The sequence below is a fragment of the Girardinichthys multiradiatus genome, chromosome 15 (assembly GCF_021462225.1).
Source record: "Girardinichthys multiradiatus isolate DD_20200921_A chromosome 15, DD_fGirMul_XY1, whole genome shotgun sequence".
In the NCBI taxonomy this organism is placed as follows: Eukaryota; Metazoa; Chordata; class Actinopteri; order Cyprinodontiformes; family Goodeidae; genus Girardinichthys; species Girardinichthys multiradiatus.
This window is the reverse complement of record NC_061808.1, coordinates 4,376,432-4,395,472: the sequence shown is the minus strand read 5'-3', so window position 1 is coordinate 4,395,472 and position 19,041 is coordinate 4,376,432. Positions and strand designations below refer to the sequence as shown.

Below are 19,041 nucleotides of genomic sequence, written 5' to 3'. Positions count from 1 at the left end.
GGGCTATCGGCTGATAGTGGCTAAGGGGCGTGGCACTACCGTTGTACCAGCTGATAGCTGCTGACGAGACGCCCACACGGAGAAAGGCTTCACAGCGTTGTGGTTTTTCATCATCTTTCCAAGTTAATCCAAATTGTTGTTATTCTCATTTGTCCAACTGTTGTTCTGATCTGCATCTACCCTCAGCACACATCCTTATTTTTGATTATTAGTGTGAGACGTTTTGTAGAATAGTGCGTATTTAGTTAGGTGAACGTTGTTGGACCAGAATAGTTTAGCTGTAAGAGGGACTATTGGTTTAATAAATGTTCACGCAGATAAAAAGACAGTGATTATGTTTATTTTGTGGAAGAGTAATTATCTGTCAAGATAAGGTTAGAATTCCACCATTTGGTCAAGCGGTTGATAACATAGTGACATTTGGTTTGGTTTTGGTTAATAATTATTAATTATAATTAACTAGATGTAATTAAGTGCTGTGAGCCCTATAATCACACCACCAGAGTGTATCTCTGATCTTTATTTGTAAGAAATGATTTTTGGTCAGAATTTATTTGTTTTAAATTATGATTTTTAATTAAAATATTTTGATAAGTTTTTATAATCAATAATCAATGGCTTCAATCAAACAATACAGTCCACACACTTGGTTTAACTATACAGTCAATTATCTGATATTAAACAGGTATTATCATTTAATTGATGATTATTTATACCTAACAATGATCAAATGAAACTCACAATGTGGTTTTTAAATTTTATTTCTGCCCCAACTGTGTTTTTGTTGAGTTATCTTTGTTGGGTGTCTGCTGCTTCCTGGTTGAGCTAAAGGTGGGGCCGAGCTTTTAGGACCCGACATCAGCTGACATCAGGAAGTAGGTTCATCAGAATGAACGTTGTGCTGAGCTGCTGTGAGGCTGTTTAGATTCAATTAGTTTATCTTGTATTGTGTGTGGTTCAATGGTTTGATCAAACCTCTATCTTTTACATTTATTTGTAAAGATTTCTTGATTTGTTCCATCATGCTGATGAATACCTGCTCAGATCTGCAATATTACTGCAGATCAATCACCAAGTAACATGTAGACAACATCTAATGTTTCATCAAAGAGGTTATTTGTAACTCTGTCTTATTTTTTATTCTACTCTTCGCAGCCTGAGATAAAGTCGTCTTTTATTGAGTTTTAGAGAAAGTTACTTCTGCATCTTTCAGACTGAGACAACAGTTTTTATTTTTCTTCCAGTCTCTCCATCTCCACCAGAGGATGATCCAACAAAGGATGGAGATGTCACATTAAACTGTTCTCTGGAGAGATACAGTGAGTTGGATCCGTGTCCAGAGAACAGCCTCCTCTGGGTGGATGAGACAGGAACTGGGCTGACTGGTGAAGGTGTTGGGTTCAAGTTAGAACCAAGGAGATGTGCTTCCTCTCTAACTGTGCAGCATCAGAGTGGCACCAACAGAACATACACCTGCCGGTTTGTTGTAGAGAACAGCGTGAAGGTAGAAGCTCACTACACTGCTGTGTTTAAAGGTATGATCACTTTATTTACTGAGGAAATTTGATAAAAAGCAGAAATTACTAGAATTTTATGTAATTATTTATATTTTTAAGTGGGTATCACTCCTCTTTTTAGATAGATTGAACTATTTTTTAAACCAGTTTCCCACCTGAAACTAAATGTGCTTGACTTGTTTTTTTATTCTGGACAAAAAATGTTTAAACCCTTTTTATTATCTTCTGTAGCTTAGAAAAACTTCATATCTTACCATCAGCTAATTAACACACACATAAAACCATAACTTCCTCCATCTTTTTCTTTTCATTCCAACTGGCAGTTGCCCTCTAACCTTTAGGTAACATATTAATAATGAGATGACCAGTCAAAATTATTCTGAGGAGATATATATTCATAAACAATCTCAGATAACATCTGCAGGTTTAAAACAAACTCCTGTTAGTTTTAAAGTAAGTCAGGCTATTCTCACAATGAGCTTAATGACCTTATTTACACATCTAACAGACTGGTAGCACAGCTCCTAATAATGTCATTAGTGGGAATATTAATCTTTGTTACTGATCACAAGTGCTACAGCAGCTGAGTTCTTGTACACAGTGATGTGATTCAAGGAGGAAAATCAGGAAAGAAACAGTTTTCTGAACTTAGTTTCCAGAAAAGGTCGGTTTTTATTTGTTAAAATATGAACGGTCATCTCCAAATATGCTTTTCCTAATGCCATCATTAAGTTGTTTAAGTTGTAAAACATAAATAATATTACACATTACAACAAATAAATGCTTTAACCCTGAGTTGTAAATCCAATCATTATCAATAAATCTATATAAAAATGGATAACAAGTTAAAGGATGCTACATATTCTATAATCTATCAATGTTTTATATTCTGCAATGAAGAGGAAAAAAATCCATAATTTTCTATGATCTGAGGGCAGAAGGTCTATTTAAAGGAGATAATAATCTGTTCTGTTCATGTTTTACCTCAACATATTCATTATGAGACTTGTTGTTCCTACATGGAAAATAGACTTCTATTATCAGCCTGATTTTCTATACATAACTGTGTACAATAACTCAGTAGCTGTAGAACGAATGACCAAACACTCAGATTAATGTTTTTTGGTAAAGAAAAGTTTTATTTATTACTATGTTCCATATCTTAAAAGATGACCTTATTATTAGCTGTGCTACCAGTCTGGTCGATGGTGTAATTAAGGTCTTTAAGCTCACTGTGTGATAATAGCCAGACTTTAAAGTAAATTGATAAATAGATTAAAGTTGTTTATTGCCCTAAAACCATAATATCATCTGACCAACACCATCTGTGTTTAAAGGTGTCATCTTAGTAGGGCAAAGGTTGAATAAATGTGTGTTATGACATCTAAACTATGTAGGTCTGTTGAAATCAAGTGATCTCTGTTTAAATTTTAATCTTCATCATGTTTTTTGTTTTCAAATGTGCATTGAATGTTTTGTAATTTTTGACTCTTACCAGATGTTCCTGTCAATAACACCATCATCATCGTCATCATCATCATCATCATCATCATCATCATCCTTGTATCAGTGATCGGGGTTCTGCTGCTGCTGGTTGTTCTTGCTGCTGTTTTTGTCAAACTCAGGAAAACCAGAATTAAAGAGGATCACAGAACCACAGCAGGTACTGTATTTCCTTCAGAACCACAGCAGGTACTGGATCTTTTAATAGAAGTGCATTCAACTTTTACTATTTATAGACACACAAGTCTTTATTAGTGTAAAAACATGAAAATAACTTTCAACAAAGTTAAAAAGGGGGCTTCCCAAATTCTTAAGGAAAATATTAAGAAACTGCTAACATCAAATTCATTTATATATTAATTTCATTAAATGATAAGAGCTCAGAAAAACCTCCAGTGGCTTCTACATGATCCACTTTTAAAATGCTGCAATGTCATAATATCAAACTTTTATTAGAAAATGTCAATATGGTTTTAATCCAAACCCGTGGATGACTTTTTATACAGTATAGGCAACAATTACTGTCATTAACACTTTCTTTTCATTTCATGTGGTTCCTCAGTAGATGTTCCTGGTTCAGTGTTTTCTGACTTGTAGTCGACCAGGTCAGAGAATTTAAGAGTTACTGATTAAGCCTAAACATTTAAGGAATGTGCTGATTTTCTTCTTATGTTGGGAACAATATTTTTAGACAATAATGTTTTAAAATTTGTTCAGTTGTCGACTCTCTTCCAGTCTGTTTGAACTAGAACTCCGGGTTGCTGTTGTTCATGTTACTGGACTGGTCAGTTTAACGTTGCTATTGAGTAAAAAATATCTATGCTTGAAGATGATTTAGTAGAAATGCGCTGGGGCGGTTTGTGGCCGAGTGTGAAGCGGCATGGATGAGGATCAGCTCCTCCAAGTCTGAGGCCATGGTTCTCGACCGGAAAAGGGTGGCTTGTCCTCTTCTGGTTGGAGGGGAGTTCCTGCCTCAAGTGGAGGAGTTTAAGTATCTCGGGGTCTTGTTCACGAGTGAGGGAAGAATGGAGCAGGAGATTGACAGACGGATCAGTGCGGCTGCCACATTAATGGGGGCGCTGTGCCGGTCCGTTGTGGTGAAGAGAGAGCAGCTGAAATTAGCTTCCTCCATAGGGTGGCCGGGCTCTCCCTTAGAGATAGGGTGAGGAGCTCGGCCATCCAGGAGGGGCTCGGAGTAGAGCTGCTGCTCCTCCACATCGAGAGGAGCCAGTTGAGGTGGCTCGGGCATCTATACCGGATGCCTCCTGGACGCCTTCCTCGGGAGGTGTTCCAGGCACGTCCCACTGGGAGGAGGCCCAGGGGACGGCCCCGGACACACTGGAGGGACTATGTCTCTCGGCTGGCCTGGAAACGCCTTGGGCTCCACCCGGAGGAGCTGGAGGAGGTGTCTCTACTGAGTCTGCTTTCCCCGCGACCCGGTCCCGGATAAAGCGGAAGACGACGAGTACGAGTACGAGTACTCTTAGGAAACGCTAACAACAGTAGATGGACATTCCTGCTATTACACTTGATTTTTATAGTTTAATTATGAGTATATATTTAAATAGAAATGAAACTGTAACTGTGTCCATTTTTTCATTATATCTTGATAACATTCTTTTAAACTCTGAGCTGATATGTCCCCGGATTTGATTTCAGAAAAAATACTCTAATTATAGTTGAAATTAATAAAAACTCAACTGAAACTATGCATTTTCAAAAAAATAAAAACTCAACTAAACTAGCAAATAAATGCTAAAAACTAATTAAAACTAAAATAGAATAAAAAATGTGAGGAGAAAACAAAAACAAACAACATGAAATGAAAATTAATGAAAACTGTAAAACTGTTCCAAGAGCTACTTTCATATTCTTTTTTAGCCCATTTCTGTTTCAAACATCTAACTCATTTGAAAGACTTTTCTCAGAATAGGGAAGAACTGTTTCCATAGTTACCACAATGCAGTGCACTAGTAGTAATTACAAAAATAGCAGAAGTTGGGTATGAAAATGATTATAATGATTTATTTTCTTTTGATTCAGAAAATCAAGGTTCAACCCATGAAAGTCTTGACTATGTGAGTATTGACACACTCAAATACATTTTCTATAAAGTTACAAGACTGCAAAGGAATTTAGAAGACATTTGAACATAAAAACCGTTATGATACTTCTGCATCATGTTTGCAGCTCATGAAATGTAAAATGACAGGAAATAAATGCAGATGCTTCCTCTTTTCTAAACTTGTCAGCAAATGAAAATTAATAACACGTAGTTTTTTATTCAAAGTCTTCTCCATCCTCAGATTATCATTTCTGGCTAGTAATTGTCAAATGGGAAAACTGTAGAGTTTTTAGTAACATTTTAACAGCATTTTATTAATGATGAAAAATGTAACCTTTATTTGGTTGGTTTGGTTCACTTTCACTCTGCTTTATAAGGTAGACCAAACTGTCTGGAAAAATTAATGCAGAACAGCTCCTCATTGAAGCCATAAATATTTAGGACAAAATTAAGTGTCACCAAATATCAAAAAATAAGAACAATTAAAATACAGGGAAACCCCCTTAATAATGGAAATTTCAGGTCTCCAAACATAAAATAGAAACTGTATGTGAGCTCTTTCCCTGGAGTCCTTTAGGTTTTGGACACTGTAACTTTGTACTTTCCAATAATAAATGTCCACCTTAATAGGTTTTCATATTAACTAGAATACAAAATGTGTCCTTATCGGACTCCTACACAGTTACGAAAATATTACTGTTCTTAAAGTTAACACAATGTAACTTGTGGGCCTACATTTTAACACACACAGTTTGGTACTATTTAGCGTTTACGTTGCAAACCTGTATGAAGCACGGGCGTGATGCCGCAGACGTAAATCTTCTTCTCCAGAGTCAATCAATATAGTGCTTCAAAACGGCTCACTCAGTAGGTGTCTTCTTCTCTAACAACAGGGGAGCTCCATAAGTCTAGCTGTTTTTAAGATAACTCCACAAGGTGTCACAGAAGGACATCTCAGCAGCACTAGAGTCTGTGTCACCTGGTTCACCCCTCTATAGCGTCTCCTTGAACTGTCCACAGTTCTCCAACGTCGCCTGCTTCTTACTCAAACAGGCTCCTGCATAAGTCTTCATGGCGATTAGGTTGGACTCATGAAGGAAGTCTATTAAACGTTTCTCCTTCAGCCTCGGGCCCTGTTTACACAACACAGTTTTCTGGTGAAAATGGAAAAGTTTAGTTGGGCTTCTACTGGTCGTAAACATGACAACGATGCACATTTTCTCTGTAAGTAGGACAATTTGAGAACGGGTTTCAAAGTGTGATGGTTTGAAAATATACCGTTGTTCTTCAGTGGGTTTTAAACTGCTGACCAGTTTAAAACTCACAGAAGACACAGATATCAACCATAACAATGGAGGGTTGCAGAGTATTTACTTGTGTTGCCAACTTTTTTGAGTCTAACCTCTGTTCTCCATCAAAGTGCTCATTTTCTCCTCTGGTCTGTAAGCAGGAAGTGTTTGTTGAGTTTCAAAGAACATACTGCCAACAAGTGGCGTATTGGGGGAATTACACCATTTTCACATCTGTTGCAGTGTGAAGGGAGATAGTCATTAAACCGTTGTCATGCAGATTCGTTAACAGAAACGGAAATAAAAACCTGTTTTCAATGGATCCTTGTTGTGTAAACATGGCCTCAGTCTTTGCAACCATCTGCTGCGGTCGACATCGTCCTCCTCACCCTCTTATTGCTTCTCTCACCTTCTTCATCCCAGCGTCACCCTCAGCTTCCTTCATGTGGTGATTTCTCCTCCCTCTTCTCCATTCTTCCAACTTCCTCTAGAGTCCTTCATTCTCCTTAATAACTTTCAGAAATATGGTACTCAGTCTACAGTCCTTAGAAATAATTAGTAAAAACAAACATGAACACTCACATATTCTCAACTTGAAGGCTTTTATTATTACTGCCTGTAAAATACAAAATCATTTATGTTACCCATTTACACACTCTAACAATATATAATACATGCACCCCACTTCTTATTTTGATAAAAAATAACGTCAAACCCTGTTGTTGTTATTTTGTAACTATTAAAAGGTCTTAGGTGCATGGTTTTAACCAAGGGCTGCAGTTAGATGCATCCAGCAGGATAGAATAAGACAGAAGAGCTGCTCTGGTTACAAAGATGCAGATTGTTTCTACTGCAACAGTAGATAAAGGTTTAATGTCCATTTGTTCTCAGGATGATGTGCAGAACAACCTGACCTATGTCACTGTTGACCATTTAAGACATAGAAATGATGAGGAGATAAAGGTAAGAGACCCGATAAGCTTTGCAATTTTTCTCATTTTTTATTTGCTTGTCGTTTGATTTTGTGACACCAATAAATTAAACTAATTACATCTAAGCTGCAGGTAGAAGATTGAGTAAATTCACCTTTTATTTGACATTAAATGTTACATAGTATGATTCCAATTTCTTCCTAATTTTGCTGAGAATTATTTTATTTCAACATCCTAAACCATTAAAATCATGTTAATGTGGGTCAGACTAATCTGTGTCTTACATTTTGAACAAAGTTTGTAAATATGTTAAATGACCACATACCTACAAGTGGAAACACTTTCTAATGAAACTGAAACAGTTTGTGGTTTGTGTGCTGCAGGTCAAACAGGATGAAGACACTGTGACTTATTCTGCTGTCAGGACTAAAAAGAAGAGAGAGGCGGACATCGATCCCAGCGGTCTCTACAGCTACATCACTAAGTCACAATTAACCAAATAGGGAAATGAGACGTCTCATCACACCCCCAGCTTTTAATAAACCTGTTTACAGGAAGTGGATCATTGGGTTTGAGTTTTAGCGATACCATCAGCCAGCATTCATTTGTAGCTCGTGTTGCAATTTTTCTGTTGAATTTAGATGAATTTCTAAGCAGGAATTTACAGTTACTGAGTTTTGACAGAGCTTTGCTTTATTTGTAAAATATGTTTGCTTCATGTACTGAACTAAAAAGGTGCAACATGATTATTTAGTGAGTGGTGCATTGAAACTCATGTGTGAACAGAACGAGACATATTCAAAGATAATTTATATTTGATGATACAATAAATTCATCATCCTGTAAAATATAACCTTCTGCCATCAAAGTAGAACCAAACTCAGGTGCTGTTAGTCAGTTTATGGTTCAAGACACTGAGCTGCACACCTGACCACGGTGCACCTGACCTTTTATCTAAAATGTTCAGATCTGAGTTTTTACAGGATTTTCCTGAAAGGAAATTTACTGAATATCAAAGGTTTTATAGCAAATTGTTTAGAACCTTTCAGCAACCTTGTTACTAAACTGTGACTCTGTCAGCGGGACTGGCTTCTCATTACCTTCAGAGTCCAGTTTGAAGATCTTGGTTATGACTTCTAGAGCTCTGCATGGACAAGCCACTCCATGCTTCAGGTCATGTGATCTGGGCTGACTGTACAGATGCAAGACTGGAAGCTGAAGGGGAGCTGAAGAGATTTTGTACCAGACAGAGACCCCCAGAATGTGGACCTGTCTCCATCTGAGCCTGAAATCTGTGGACTCAGTAGTTTCTTTTTATAAGCAGCTAAAACTCATCCTTTCTAACTGGGTTTTTATTAAATATTGTTTTGGAGGTTTCTTTTAGTGACTTTATCTTGTTTTGAACCACATAGTAAAAACCTGTAATATGTATATTAATACTTAATAAAATACTTAATTTAGTGACAATTTTGCATGAACTTTAAATAAATCATTTGACTCTGCAAAGACTTTATATATTTCTGGTAAATTGAGATTACATTTGAGGTCATAATGTGTGCCGCTGTATATAGTAGTAAAGAATATAATTACCTGCATAGTAAATCTGACTGTGTTCTCAAAGAAACCCAAAATTTATTGTTGGAATTAAAGGAGGGAAAAGTTGTTGAGCGTTCACCTCGAGCTGCCGGGTTAAATGTGGACACTGACTGCTCTCTGATCATCAACATCACCACTTCTCAGAATGCTGGAGGATCTCTTTGGACCTGGTTCAGGAAGAACCTACGATGGCCGTGTGCTTCTGGGTGTTTTTAATGTTTAATTATTTTGTGTTTTGCAGCATGTGTTGCCTTTTTTTCACCCAGTATTTTTCCAGTGGGCAGACAGGAAATGGGGGGTAGAGAGAGAGGGAAGACATGCAGCAAATGTCCCTAGGGCCAGGACTTGATTCTGGAACGACCACGTCGAGGACTTAAGCCTCTGTGTTTGGGTCGCGCGCTTAACCCCTACACCACCAGCTCCACACCAACCAGTAAATATTTAAACTTGAATGATTTAACACAGCTAGACTCTTTCCTTCTGACCAACAAGCTTTGATGACCCAACTTTACCTGACATCAGGAAGTAGGCTCATCAGAATTCTTCACAGCCAGAGGTAAAGTTTTCTTGTTTAAGTCTTTGAGAAAGTTACTTCTTTATCTTTCAAACAGTTTTCATTTTTCTTCATCTCCCCATTTCTACCAGATGCTGATCCAACAGAGGATGGAGATGTTACATTACAATGTTCTCTGGCCAGATACAGTGGGGTTGGGTCCCTGTCCAGAGAACAGCTTCCTGGATGAGACAGGAACTAAGTTGACTGGTGAAGGTGTTGGATACGGGTTTGGAGGACAGACTGGTTCTGATTCTTATCTCACTGTGAAGCTTCAGAGCAGCAACAACAGAAGGTACACCTGCAGGTTTGTTGAGGAAAGCACAGTGAAGATAGAAGCTCACTACCCATCTGTGTTTGAAGGTAAGACCTCATCTTGTTTCTATAAAATTCAAATAAAATCGTGTGATTACCTCTATATTATTTATGTTTTGAGTCAAACAATATCTGTTTAAATTTTACTATGCATAAATCTTTTGGTAAATTGCATGTTTTCTAAACTTTGAGTGTTTAGCAGCAGTTTCTGTTGATAAAACTATCATCCTTGGAGCAGCAATCAGAGTTTGGCTGCTGCTGGATGTTCTTGCTGCTGTTTTTTTTTTTTAAATCAAACTAAGGAAAACCAGAGTTAAAGAAGATTACAGAACCACAACAGGTACTGGATTTCCTTCAGAACCACAACAGGTACTGGATCTTTCAATAGAAGTTGTATTTCTTTTTTTATGTATCCTGTCGTAGTGTTTCAGGCACACCATATGGAGCAGATGGTTGCCTACATGTGCCAGGGCAGATTTATTCTACAAAATGATATCTCAAGACAGAATCTTAATCGCGTGATCAACTTAATCAGTTTTAGATTCAACCCAGCATCAGAGAAGATAGGATACATTGATGTTATTGTAGCCTGTGTTTGTTTGACCTTCAACCACTTGAGTAATTGTGTGTGTGTGTGTGTGTGTGTGTGTGTGTGTGTGTGTGTGTGTGTGTGTGTGTGTGTGTGTGTGTGTGTGTGTGTGTGTGTGTGTGTGTGTGTGTGTGTGTGTGTGTGTGTGTGTGTGAGAGAGTGCAAGTTTGTCACCTGAAAATGTACATTTGTAAGTGTGGTGAGAACTGTGGAAGGTGTGCAATCCACAGCACCAAAGAGCAACAAAGGGCAGGTAGACCGTTCTCCAGAAGGCAGCAGCAGTCCCAAGCAGCCAGACATAAAGCTTTACCTCAGGTCAGCCATATGTCCAGCACAGAAGTAAGTCACCTGCAAAGCACAGGAGCAGCAGCCCCCAGATTAAAGAGGCACGGAGCGAGACGCAGGGCACCGAGCTTCCTTCGCCCAGACACTCAGCCAACCCATTGCATTACATTTAAATTCCTTTTATTCTTCCAGTTCTTAAAACATTGTCTTTTTGTAATGCTTAACACTACATGTGTTGGTAAGTGAGAAACCCTTTTGAAACATGCTTTTTTCTGTGTAATGTGTTTTCTGATGGATTTTGTATTGTTTCAGCTGAAGGTTGGCATTTTGAGTCATTCTAAAAGTATTTATATAAATTGTACTCCAGTAGTTACTATCTGTACCAGTAGATAAATCAGCATTTACTGATAGTGAGCCGGTAAGAAAAGAGGTAAATTCCTTATCTGATGAAAAGTGATGGTCTTTACGATGTCACTTGAAATTTTGAGCTGCTGCTGGAGGAAATCATACAAGGTGGTCTGTGGATTTTCTTCTGTGTGCACAGCAATGCCAGAGAGAACAAGATTACTCCACATGTTCCTCATCTGGACATCCAGAAGGGTTTCCCTCATCTTCCTGTCATCTCTGGAGATACTCATTAGTGTAGCTCTGCAGACTTTCAACAGCTTCCTCGTCCAGGTTGTTGATGGTGAGGCAAAGAATAAAATGGACCAATCTTATGAGAACTCACCACATCCCATCCTTTTCTGCACTTCCTGAATTTGTCATCTTAAGCAGCAGTTAAGGATGTGTTTGCTTCAAGGCGTGTTAACCAAGCAATATGGACAGATGTGGGGGGCTTTTCTCTGTGTATCTCATTACCCTGGATGTAACATAGTGAGAGTTCCTGTTGGTTAAAATGTTTCTCTGGATGTTCTGCAGAAACAGAAGATCAAAAACAGACACGAAATGAAGCCACCATTAGTTCCTGCTAACAAAGGCTATTCAGAGTCATTTTATATAACTAGGTTAAGCTGCTTTATTTGTATGAAAAGGCAGAGGTCTCTAGCCGAGACCTTTAGCATCACTGGGGTGGTTCGCAGCCGAGTGCGAAGCGGCAGGGAAGAGGATCAGCTCCTCCAAATCCACAACCATGGTTCTTGACTGAAAAGGGTAGCTTGCCTTCTCTGGGTTGGAGGGAAGTTCCTGCCTGAAGTGGAGAAATTCAGGTTCATGGGGACTTGCTCACAAGTGAGGGGAAATAGTGCAGGAAATTAACAGACTAATTGGTGCATCCTCTGCAGTAATGTGGAGGCTGCCGCGGTCCTTTGTGATGAGGAGAGTGCAGAGTGAAAAGACGAAGCTATTGATTTACCGCTCAATCTACGTTCCAAGTTCAGCAACCTGTGGAGCTCCGTGAAGCGTTGAGCTGAAGTTCACGCACCAGCAAGCTTGCATTTCTGCGAAGCAGAGAAAATCAATTTTCATGTACAGGATGTGATAAACACATATGAAGTTCTGACACTTTTGCCTCACTTGATGTGCAATCCTCATTATTCTCCAAGTTGAAGCAACTTTATAATCACTTTCTACTGAAGGTAGTTTACTGCTGTGTCTTTCCAAGATGATAAAGTACCTATGATTGATTGGTTAGTTAGTTGGTCGTGTATTTGTCATCTTCTAAGTAAATTTCTCTGAACCTAAAGAGTTGCATTCTTATTCTTTTTTAGCTCATTGCTGTTTCAAACCTCTAATTTATGCTAAAGACTTTTCTCAGAATAAGGAACAACTGTTTCCATAGTTACCACCATGCAGTGTTTCAGAAAATGATTATAATGATTTATTTTCTTCTGTTTCAGAAAATCAAGATTCAACCCATGAAAGTCTTGACTAGGTGAGTATTGACACACTCAAATACATTTTCTATAAAGTTACCAGACTGCAAAGGAATTTATTCCCCATATGTTTAAGAATAGTTGGAAGATGGCGACTACGTTTGAACATAAAAATAATTATGATATTTCTGCATCATGTTTGCTGCTCATGAAATGTAAAATGACAGGAAATGATGCAGATGCTTCCTCTTTTCTAAACTTGTCAGCCAATGAAAAATGATAACACTTATTTTTCAGTCAACACACATTTAGCTACAATATACAGTTCATGATAGAAGCGTATGCTGTGTTCTTGACTTAAAATACTTAGGTGTTAATGTCAGTGTGAAATGTAACGTTTGGTGCGCAGCTCTGTAGGAAGACCAGACACAACTGTGTACAGAAGCTGAGAGACTTTGACAGGACAGGTCCCAGGTTCAACTACCTGCCTGAGCTTTTTATTCAAAGTCTTCTCCATCCTCTGATCATCATTTCTGACTAATAATTGTAAAATGGGAAAACTGTAGAGTTTTTAGTATAATTTTAATAACCAAAGGTAATAGTTTAACTTGTACATTTACAGACCAAATTCTTTTCTTTTATTATAGACAGTTTGTTAAATAACTCTGATTTTTATATTATTGTTTTGTTTGTTATTCCACAAAATGCAGTTAAAAGCCTTCAGCTGATTCAAAATGCTGCAGCAAGAGTTCTGATGAAAATTAAAAAGAGAGATCATATTTCTCCTATTTTAGCTTCCCTTCATTGGCTCCCTGTTAAATCCAGAATAGAATTTAAAATTCTCCTCCTCACATATTAAGCCCTTAATGATCTAGCTCCATCATACATCAGAGATCTGATGGTTCCATATGTTCCTAACAGAGCACTTTGTTCTCAGACTTCAGGTTTACTGGTGGTTCCTAGAGTCTCTAGAAGTAGAATGGGAGGCAGATCCTTTAGTTATCAGGCTCCTCTCCTGTGGAACCAGCTCCCAGTTTTAGTCCATGAGGCAGACACCCTGTCTATTTTTAAGGCTAGGCTTAAAACTTTCCTTTTTGATAAAGCTTATAGTTAGAGTGGCTTAGGTTATCCTGAGCTATCTCTGTAGTTATGCTGCTATAGGCTTAGGCTGCTGGAGGACATACTGTTATTTCAGCTTTTAACGTTGTCTTCCCTCTCTGTTTTTTCTCTTTTAGAAGCTACACCTGGCCTGGCTCTGAGTTTAGCTTTGGCACCTTCCTTAAGGGAGCCATCGGCCAAGCTGCTGCTGCCAACAAATTAATGCTGACCTTCTACAGATGATCCACTTGGCCTTTCTTTCAGTGTTTAACACCGTCTCTCCTAGACATAGCTACTGGCTGAGCTTCTACTGTGATTAACTCTATGTTCTCTCTTTCATCCTCTAGACTTGAAAACTGGCTCAGAGTTCATCTGCTTAGCTGTCTTTCTCTCCTAGATGAAGCCTCTGGAGGAGCTACAACCATTAATGTTTTACTTTTCTTTCCATAGAAAGTACTCCTGGATCAGTGCTTCTGTGTTCTTCTTCTGTCTCTGCTCTGTTCTCTCAAACCCCCAGTCAGTCGTGGCAGATGGCCGCTCACCCTGAGCCTGGTTCTGGTTCTGCTGGAAGTTTGTTCCTTTTAAAAGGTTGTTTTTTGCTCCACTGTCATGCATGCTCATTATGAGGGATTGCTGCAAAGTCAATGCAAGCTACTGTTCACTGTTGCTACATGATCATCCAGAAGAAGTGAATCCTGCAAGTCAGTGACTCGATGCAATCTACTGGGTTTTCTTAGTTAGAAAAACTTTTTAACCAATTTGAATAATAAACTAAATCTGACTGCATTTAATTGATATTGGATTTTGTGGCACCAGTAAATGATAGTATTTTCATCTAAGCTGCCGGCAGAAGATTGAATCAATTCATCTTTTTACTTCACATTGTTAAATGTAACATAGTATGATTTTTGTAGAGGAGCAATATTTAAACGATTAAAATCAGGTGAATATGGGCCAAACTAAACTGTGTCTTACAATTTACATACGGTTTGAAAAACGACCACATACCTACAAGTGGAAACTCTTTCAAACATTTCAAATTGGAACTGAAACAGTTTGTGGTTTGTGTCCTGCAGGTAAAACAGGATGAAGAAACTGTGACTTCCTCTTCTTTTAGTGCTAAAATAAAGACAGAGGCGGATATCGATCCCAGCGGTCTCTACAGCTACATTACTGAACCACAATAACCAAATATGGAAACTAGACGTCTCATCACAGCCCCGGCTTTTAAAAACCTGTTTACAGGAAGTGGACCGTTGGGTTTGAGTTTCAGCGACACCATCAGCCAGCATTTATTTCTAGCTCGTGTTGCATTTTTTCTGTTGAATTTAGGTGATAAGAATCTTTCAGCAGAAATTTGCAGTTAGAGTTATGATACAGCATTTGCTGCACATACTGAACTAAAGGCGTACAACATGAATATTTAGTTGAGTGGTGCATTAAAACAGAACTGGACATATTTAAAGGTAATGTACACTTTGGTACTATAAATGCATCATCATTCTGTAAAACAGAACCTTCTGCCATCAAAGCAGGATGCAAGGCTGAAAACTGAAGGGGAGCTGAACAGTGTTTTTAACACACAGAGACCCTCAGACTGTGGACCTGTCTTATTCTGAGCTGGAGATCTGTGGACTCAGTAGTTTAGTTTTTAGCTACTTCTATAATATGCCAGTGGTAGAGCCATATAATAATCTTTTTGAATCAGTTTTTCATTAAAATATTATTTTGGAGGTTTAAGTGATTTTATCTTGTTGTGAACTACTTTGTTAAACCTGTAATTCTCTAAATATTGAAACTAATTAAAATAATTTAATTACAATGTTGCATGAAAATAACTGCAGCCAAACCTGCAACCTCCTTCTGTTACCAAAGCTGTGTAACATGGTGGCTTTTAAAGTATGTTTAAAGAAGTGAAGTTATCACTGCAGTCTGTACCATCACAGACACACCAACAGCAACAAAGTTTATTCTAAAATTCAACCAGATTTTAAAAAGTGAAGATAAACAAAATGTCAATAAAGAGGTTTTTCAGAACATGTTTGGCTCAGAAAGTTTCTGATAGTATCAAGTTTATTTTGCTGCCCTCTAGTGGTGATACTTTAATATGTCCTCTTTACTTTCTTTTTATCAAATCATGACATATCTGTGTTAAATAAGTAAACATTTAAAAGCTTCTGTTATTCTGTTCTAAGAGTAATGCTTAATTCCTCCTGTTCCACTTTGAATAAATGAATGAATGAATAAATGAAATAATGATTATGTTGGAAAAATGTATATAAGTTATCATTGTTTAGTTGAAATCATGTTTAAATAAAATATAAATATAAAACTATCACAATGGTAAAGAGTTTAAGCCAGCAGGATAGCAGGTGAGTCATTGTTCCTTCTGGCAGGTTGGGTCAAGTTGACTTAAAGGTTTTTCACCAGGGATTACAATTACAAAGACCACAGAAAAATCCTATCTTAGTGAGGACTGGTGCACACAGCTCCTCCTCACTGGTACTCAGCACTGGGGCTGCATGCTGAGTCCCCTTCTATTTGCCATCTGTACTCATGACTGCACCCTCTACTATCCCACCTACACCCTCACCAAATTTGCAGATGACACCACCCTGGTGGGTCTTATAACTAGTGGTGATGAGTCCGCATACAGGGATGAGGTGCAGAATGCCATCACTGTGTAGTATGCTGGCTCCACCACAGCTCACAAGAAGAGGCTGCAGAGGGTAATCAGGACTGCCAAGAAAAAAGGTGGTTGTCCTCTCCCCTTCTTTGACAAAATCTCCCGCTCCCGTTGTCTCTCCAGGGCAAAGAAGATCCTAAAAGATAATCTCCATCCTGGTCACCACCTGTTCAGCCTGCTGCCCTCCGGTAGAAGGTACAGATGCGTTGAAATTCACCAACAGACTCAAAAACAGCTTCTTTCCATGGGCAATCAGATCTCTGAATTCTGGCTAAATATTTTATGTATAATATTGTACCTTTTAATAACCCTTATTTATTGGTTAGTTGTTTTTAACTTGGTTATTTTTTTAGGATTGAGTTGTCCCTTGTGTATATATTTATGTTTAATAAAAACCCAAATTTATTTATTGTTTTAAACACACTGTCAGTTAAGACACATTTTAATTTCATTGTTCAGGCTCATGCAATGAGAAATAAATTAATCCTCTAAAGAAGAACATTTTCTTCTCTGAACATGTCAATTAAGCACCAAGCTAAAAAATAAAAGTCGTGTGAGATAGACGTTTTCTACAGAATAGAAAGCACAAGGATGGAAGCTCCAACCCATACAGACCAGTGATCATCAGGTTCATATCCAGAACCACATGAGTAGCCTTATGGAGGAACCAAAAAGTGTGACTTCCTGAAAAACAACTGGCTCTGCTTCAAGGAGGATCAGACGGCAGCAGACAGAGAAACCAGCAGCAAGCTGTGGCCAGTGGTAGAGGAGACGAGGCTTATTACGTGGCCAATAGAGTCTACATTAACAGGAAAGAAATCAGAGCATAAAATAATATAGAGTGTTACTACTACGGTTCTATTGTTATAAGGTGGTCAGTTATGTTGTGCTTAAAGCGACGTTATGGTGATGAACACTTGTTAGATGTGTAGCACTTGAATAGGTCAATTGTTAAAAACATTCTGAAACTGCTGATGCACATGTTAATAATAATTCATTGGTTACATTAATAATAGTTAAAACAATCAATAAGTTTATGATGTAGTTACACACTGATTCCACAAGGTGGCGGTATTGGCCCACAGATGTGGTTGTTTCTTTTTGTGATGAAGGACAGGCAGGTGAGAGGACAACCGAATGGTTCCTTGTTTCCAGGAGGTAGATTCCAGGTGTGGAAGAGAGACTGACAACACGTGTTTCCTCCGAGGAGTTTGAGCGGGATCCAACAGAGTGAACATGGAGCACAGGAGTATCAAAGTAGGACACCAATATCAGAGAGGAATCCTGCAGAAGAAGAAGCAGAGACTCAGGAAGGACTTGAGAACAAAGGGTATTCAGAACATAGAGAACATGGGCCAGATTACAACTCTGAGTGAGCTAAAGGTCTGACACCTCCCTCTAGGTTCCAGCTCCTTATGATCACCTCCTGGTTAGTCCTCATGAACCACACCTGTGGAGCTGCACCTGCCAATCACACCCTCTGCAGGGGTGTCAAACTCCAGTCCTTGAGGGCCGGAGCCCTTGAACTTTTAGTTGGTCCATGGTCCAACACATACAAGCCACTGCTTTACTTCATGATCACTTGAAAGGATAAATGATTTAATTCATAATTGACTGCAAGAGTTGTCCAACACTGATATTAAACATGAGGAACAAAGTTTAAATGTTGTTTGAATACAAAGAAAATACAATTATAAAATGATGAAGACAAACAAAAGGAAGGCAATATTTAGCCAGTTGGTAATGTTAATCACCTTCTCTCTGAAAAACTCCACCTATGGTTTAGGATTCATCCAAAAGGTACTGGGTCCATGTTAGGACACCTTTCTGGAGTGGATCTCTAACCTGGTAATCTGATTTAGTTCTGGTTCTTACAGTGGAAATGATGAGGTAGGAAAATCAGAATCAGCTTTATTGACAAGGTTGAACAAATAAACAAAGAATTTGACTCCGGTACACTTTGCTCTCAATAATAAAGAAGATCTTTTTCAAATGTACTTATTTACACAATTGACTTTACAATAGAATACGATGGCCCCAGAGAGCTATCCTAAAGTAGATAGTCTCCTCTGATGCTTCTGGTTTTTCATTTTGTCAGCTGTGTGACCAATATAGCATCAATGTACTGATTAAAAACTATTCACTGTGACCTCTGAGCTTTGGTTCCTAATGTAAGATGTCCATGGAAACAGTTTGGAGAACGTTTCCTTATATACCTTTATCAAGAGAGAACGACAGACACTCAGATTCTGCTCAGTGTGAGTTGTCTCAAACTGAACTAACAAAGGCAACACGTCTCCATTTATCTACAGTTCTCTGCCTCCACATACTTCAGTTTTACACACTGTCATCTTTGCACAGTTTGCAATCACAGGGTTGTCCCTCTTTCTCTGAACTTGGGTGAGAAAACGATAACGATACTATTTAGTGGAGTTTTGGCTTCAGTCTTCGAAGATCACAGCATTCCTGTGAGAACTCACATCTGCACATAATTCATATTCAGTTCAGCATTTACACAGTAATGCAGAAATAAAGCTGTAGGACTACAAAATATAAAGGATCCTAAAATTACAAACATTTTCCTAACAGAAACCAGCATGGTTCCCAGATGCCATCACCACAGAAAATATTTGTGTGTTGTGTGAAAGTTCTTTTTGTGAGATTTTTATTTGCTGACTTAAAAAATTCATTTATTATTTCCAGAAAATATTTTATTCCTTTGTCTTTAGATACTACTTCTATTTGTATTTAACTGGGTTGTCCTGTTTTTAACACATCACCAAGTTCCTCATTGCATTA

The 19,041-nt window shown here is 38.2% G+C and overlaps 1 protein-coding gene and 1 long non-coding RNA gene across 3 annotated transcripts in view; both read left to right on the top strand.

The window, feature by feature from the left end:
• LOC124881732 (titin-like) overlaps positions 1-8,773 on the top strand; it is a 144,177-nt gene extending 135,404 nt beyond the window's left edge. For both annotated transcript variants that reach the window (XM_047387484.1, XM_047387485.1), the window contains 5 exons: positions 1,245-1,535; positions 3,016-3,180; positions 5,064-5,098; positions 7,266-7,337; positions 7,690-8,773. In XM_047387484.1, coding sequence (XP_047243440.1) covers positions 1,245-1,535; positions 3,016-3,180; positions 5,064-5,098; positions 7,266-7,337; positions 7,690-7,809 — 683 coding nt within the window. In that variant the 3' untranslated portion in view covers positions 7,810-8,773. The remainder of the gene's footprint in view (positions 1-1,244; positions 1,536-3,015; positions 3,181-5,063; positions 5,099-7,265; positions 7,338-7,689) is intronic.
• Positions 8,774-17,325: 8,552 nt separating this feature from the next.
• Positions 17,326-17,906, top strand: LOC124881737. Its single transcript, XR_007041731.1, has 2 exons — positions 17,326-17,572; positions 17,645-17,906. It is a non-coding gene; the product is annotated as an uncharacterized LOC124881737 (long non-coding RNA).
• Positions 17,907-19,041: the final 1,135 nt, after the last annotated feature.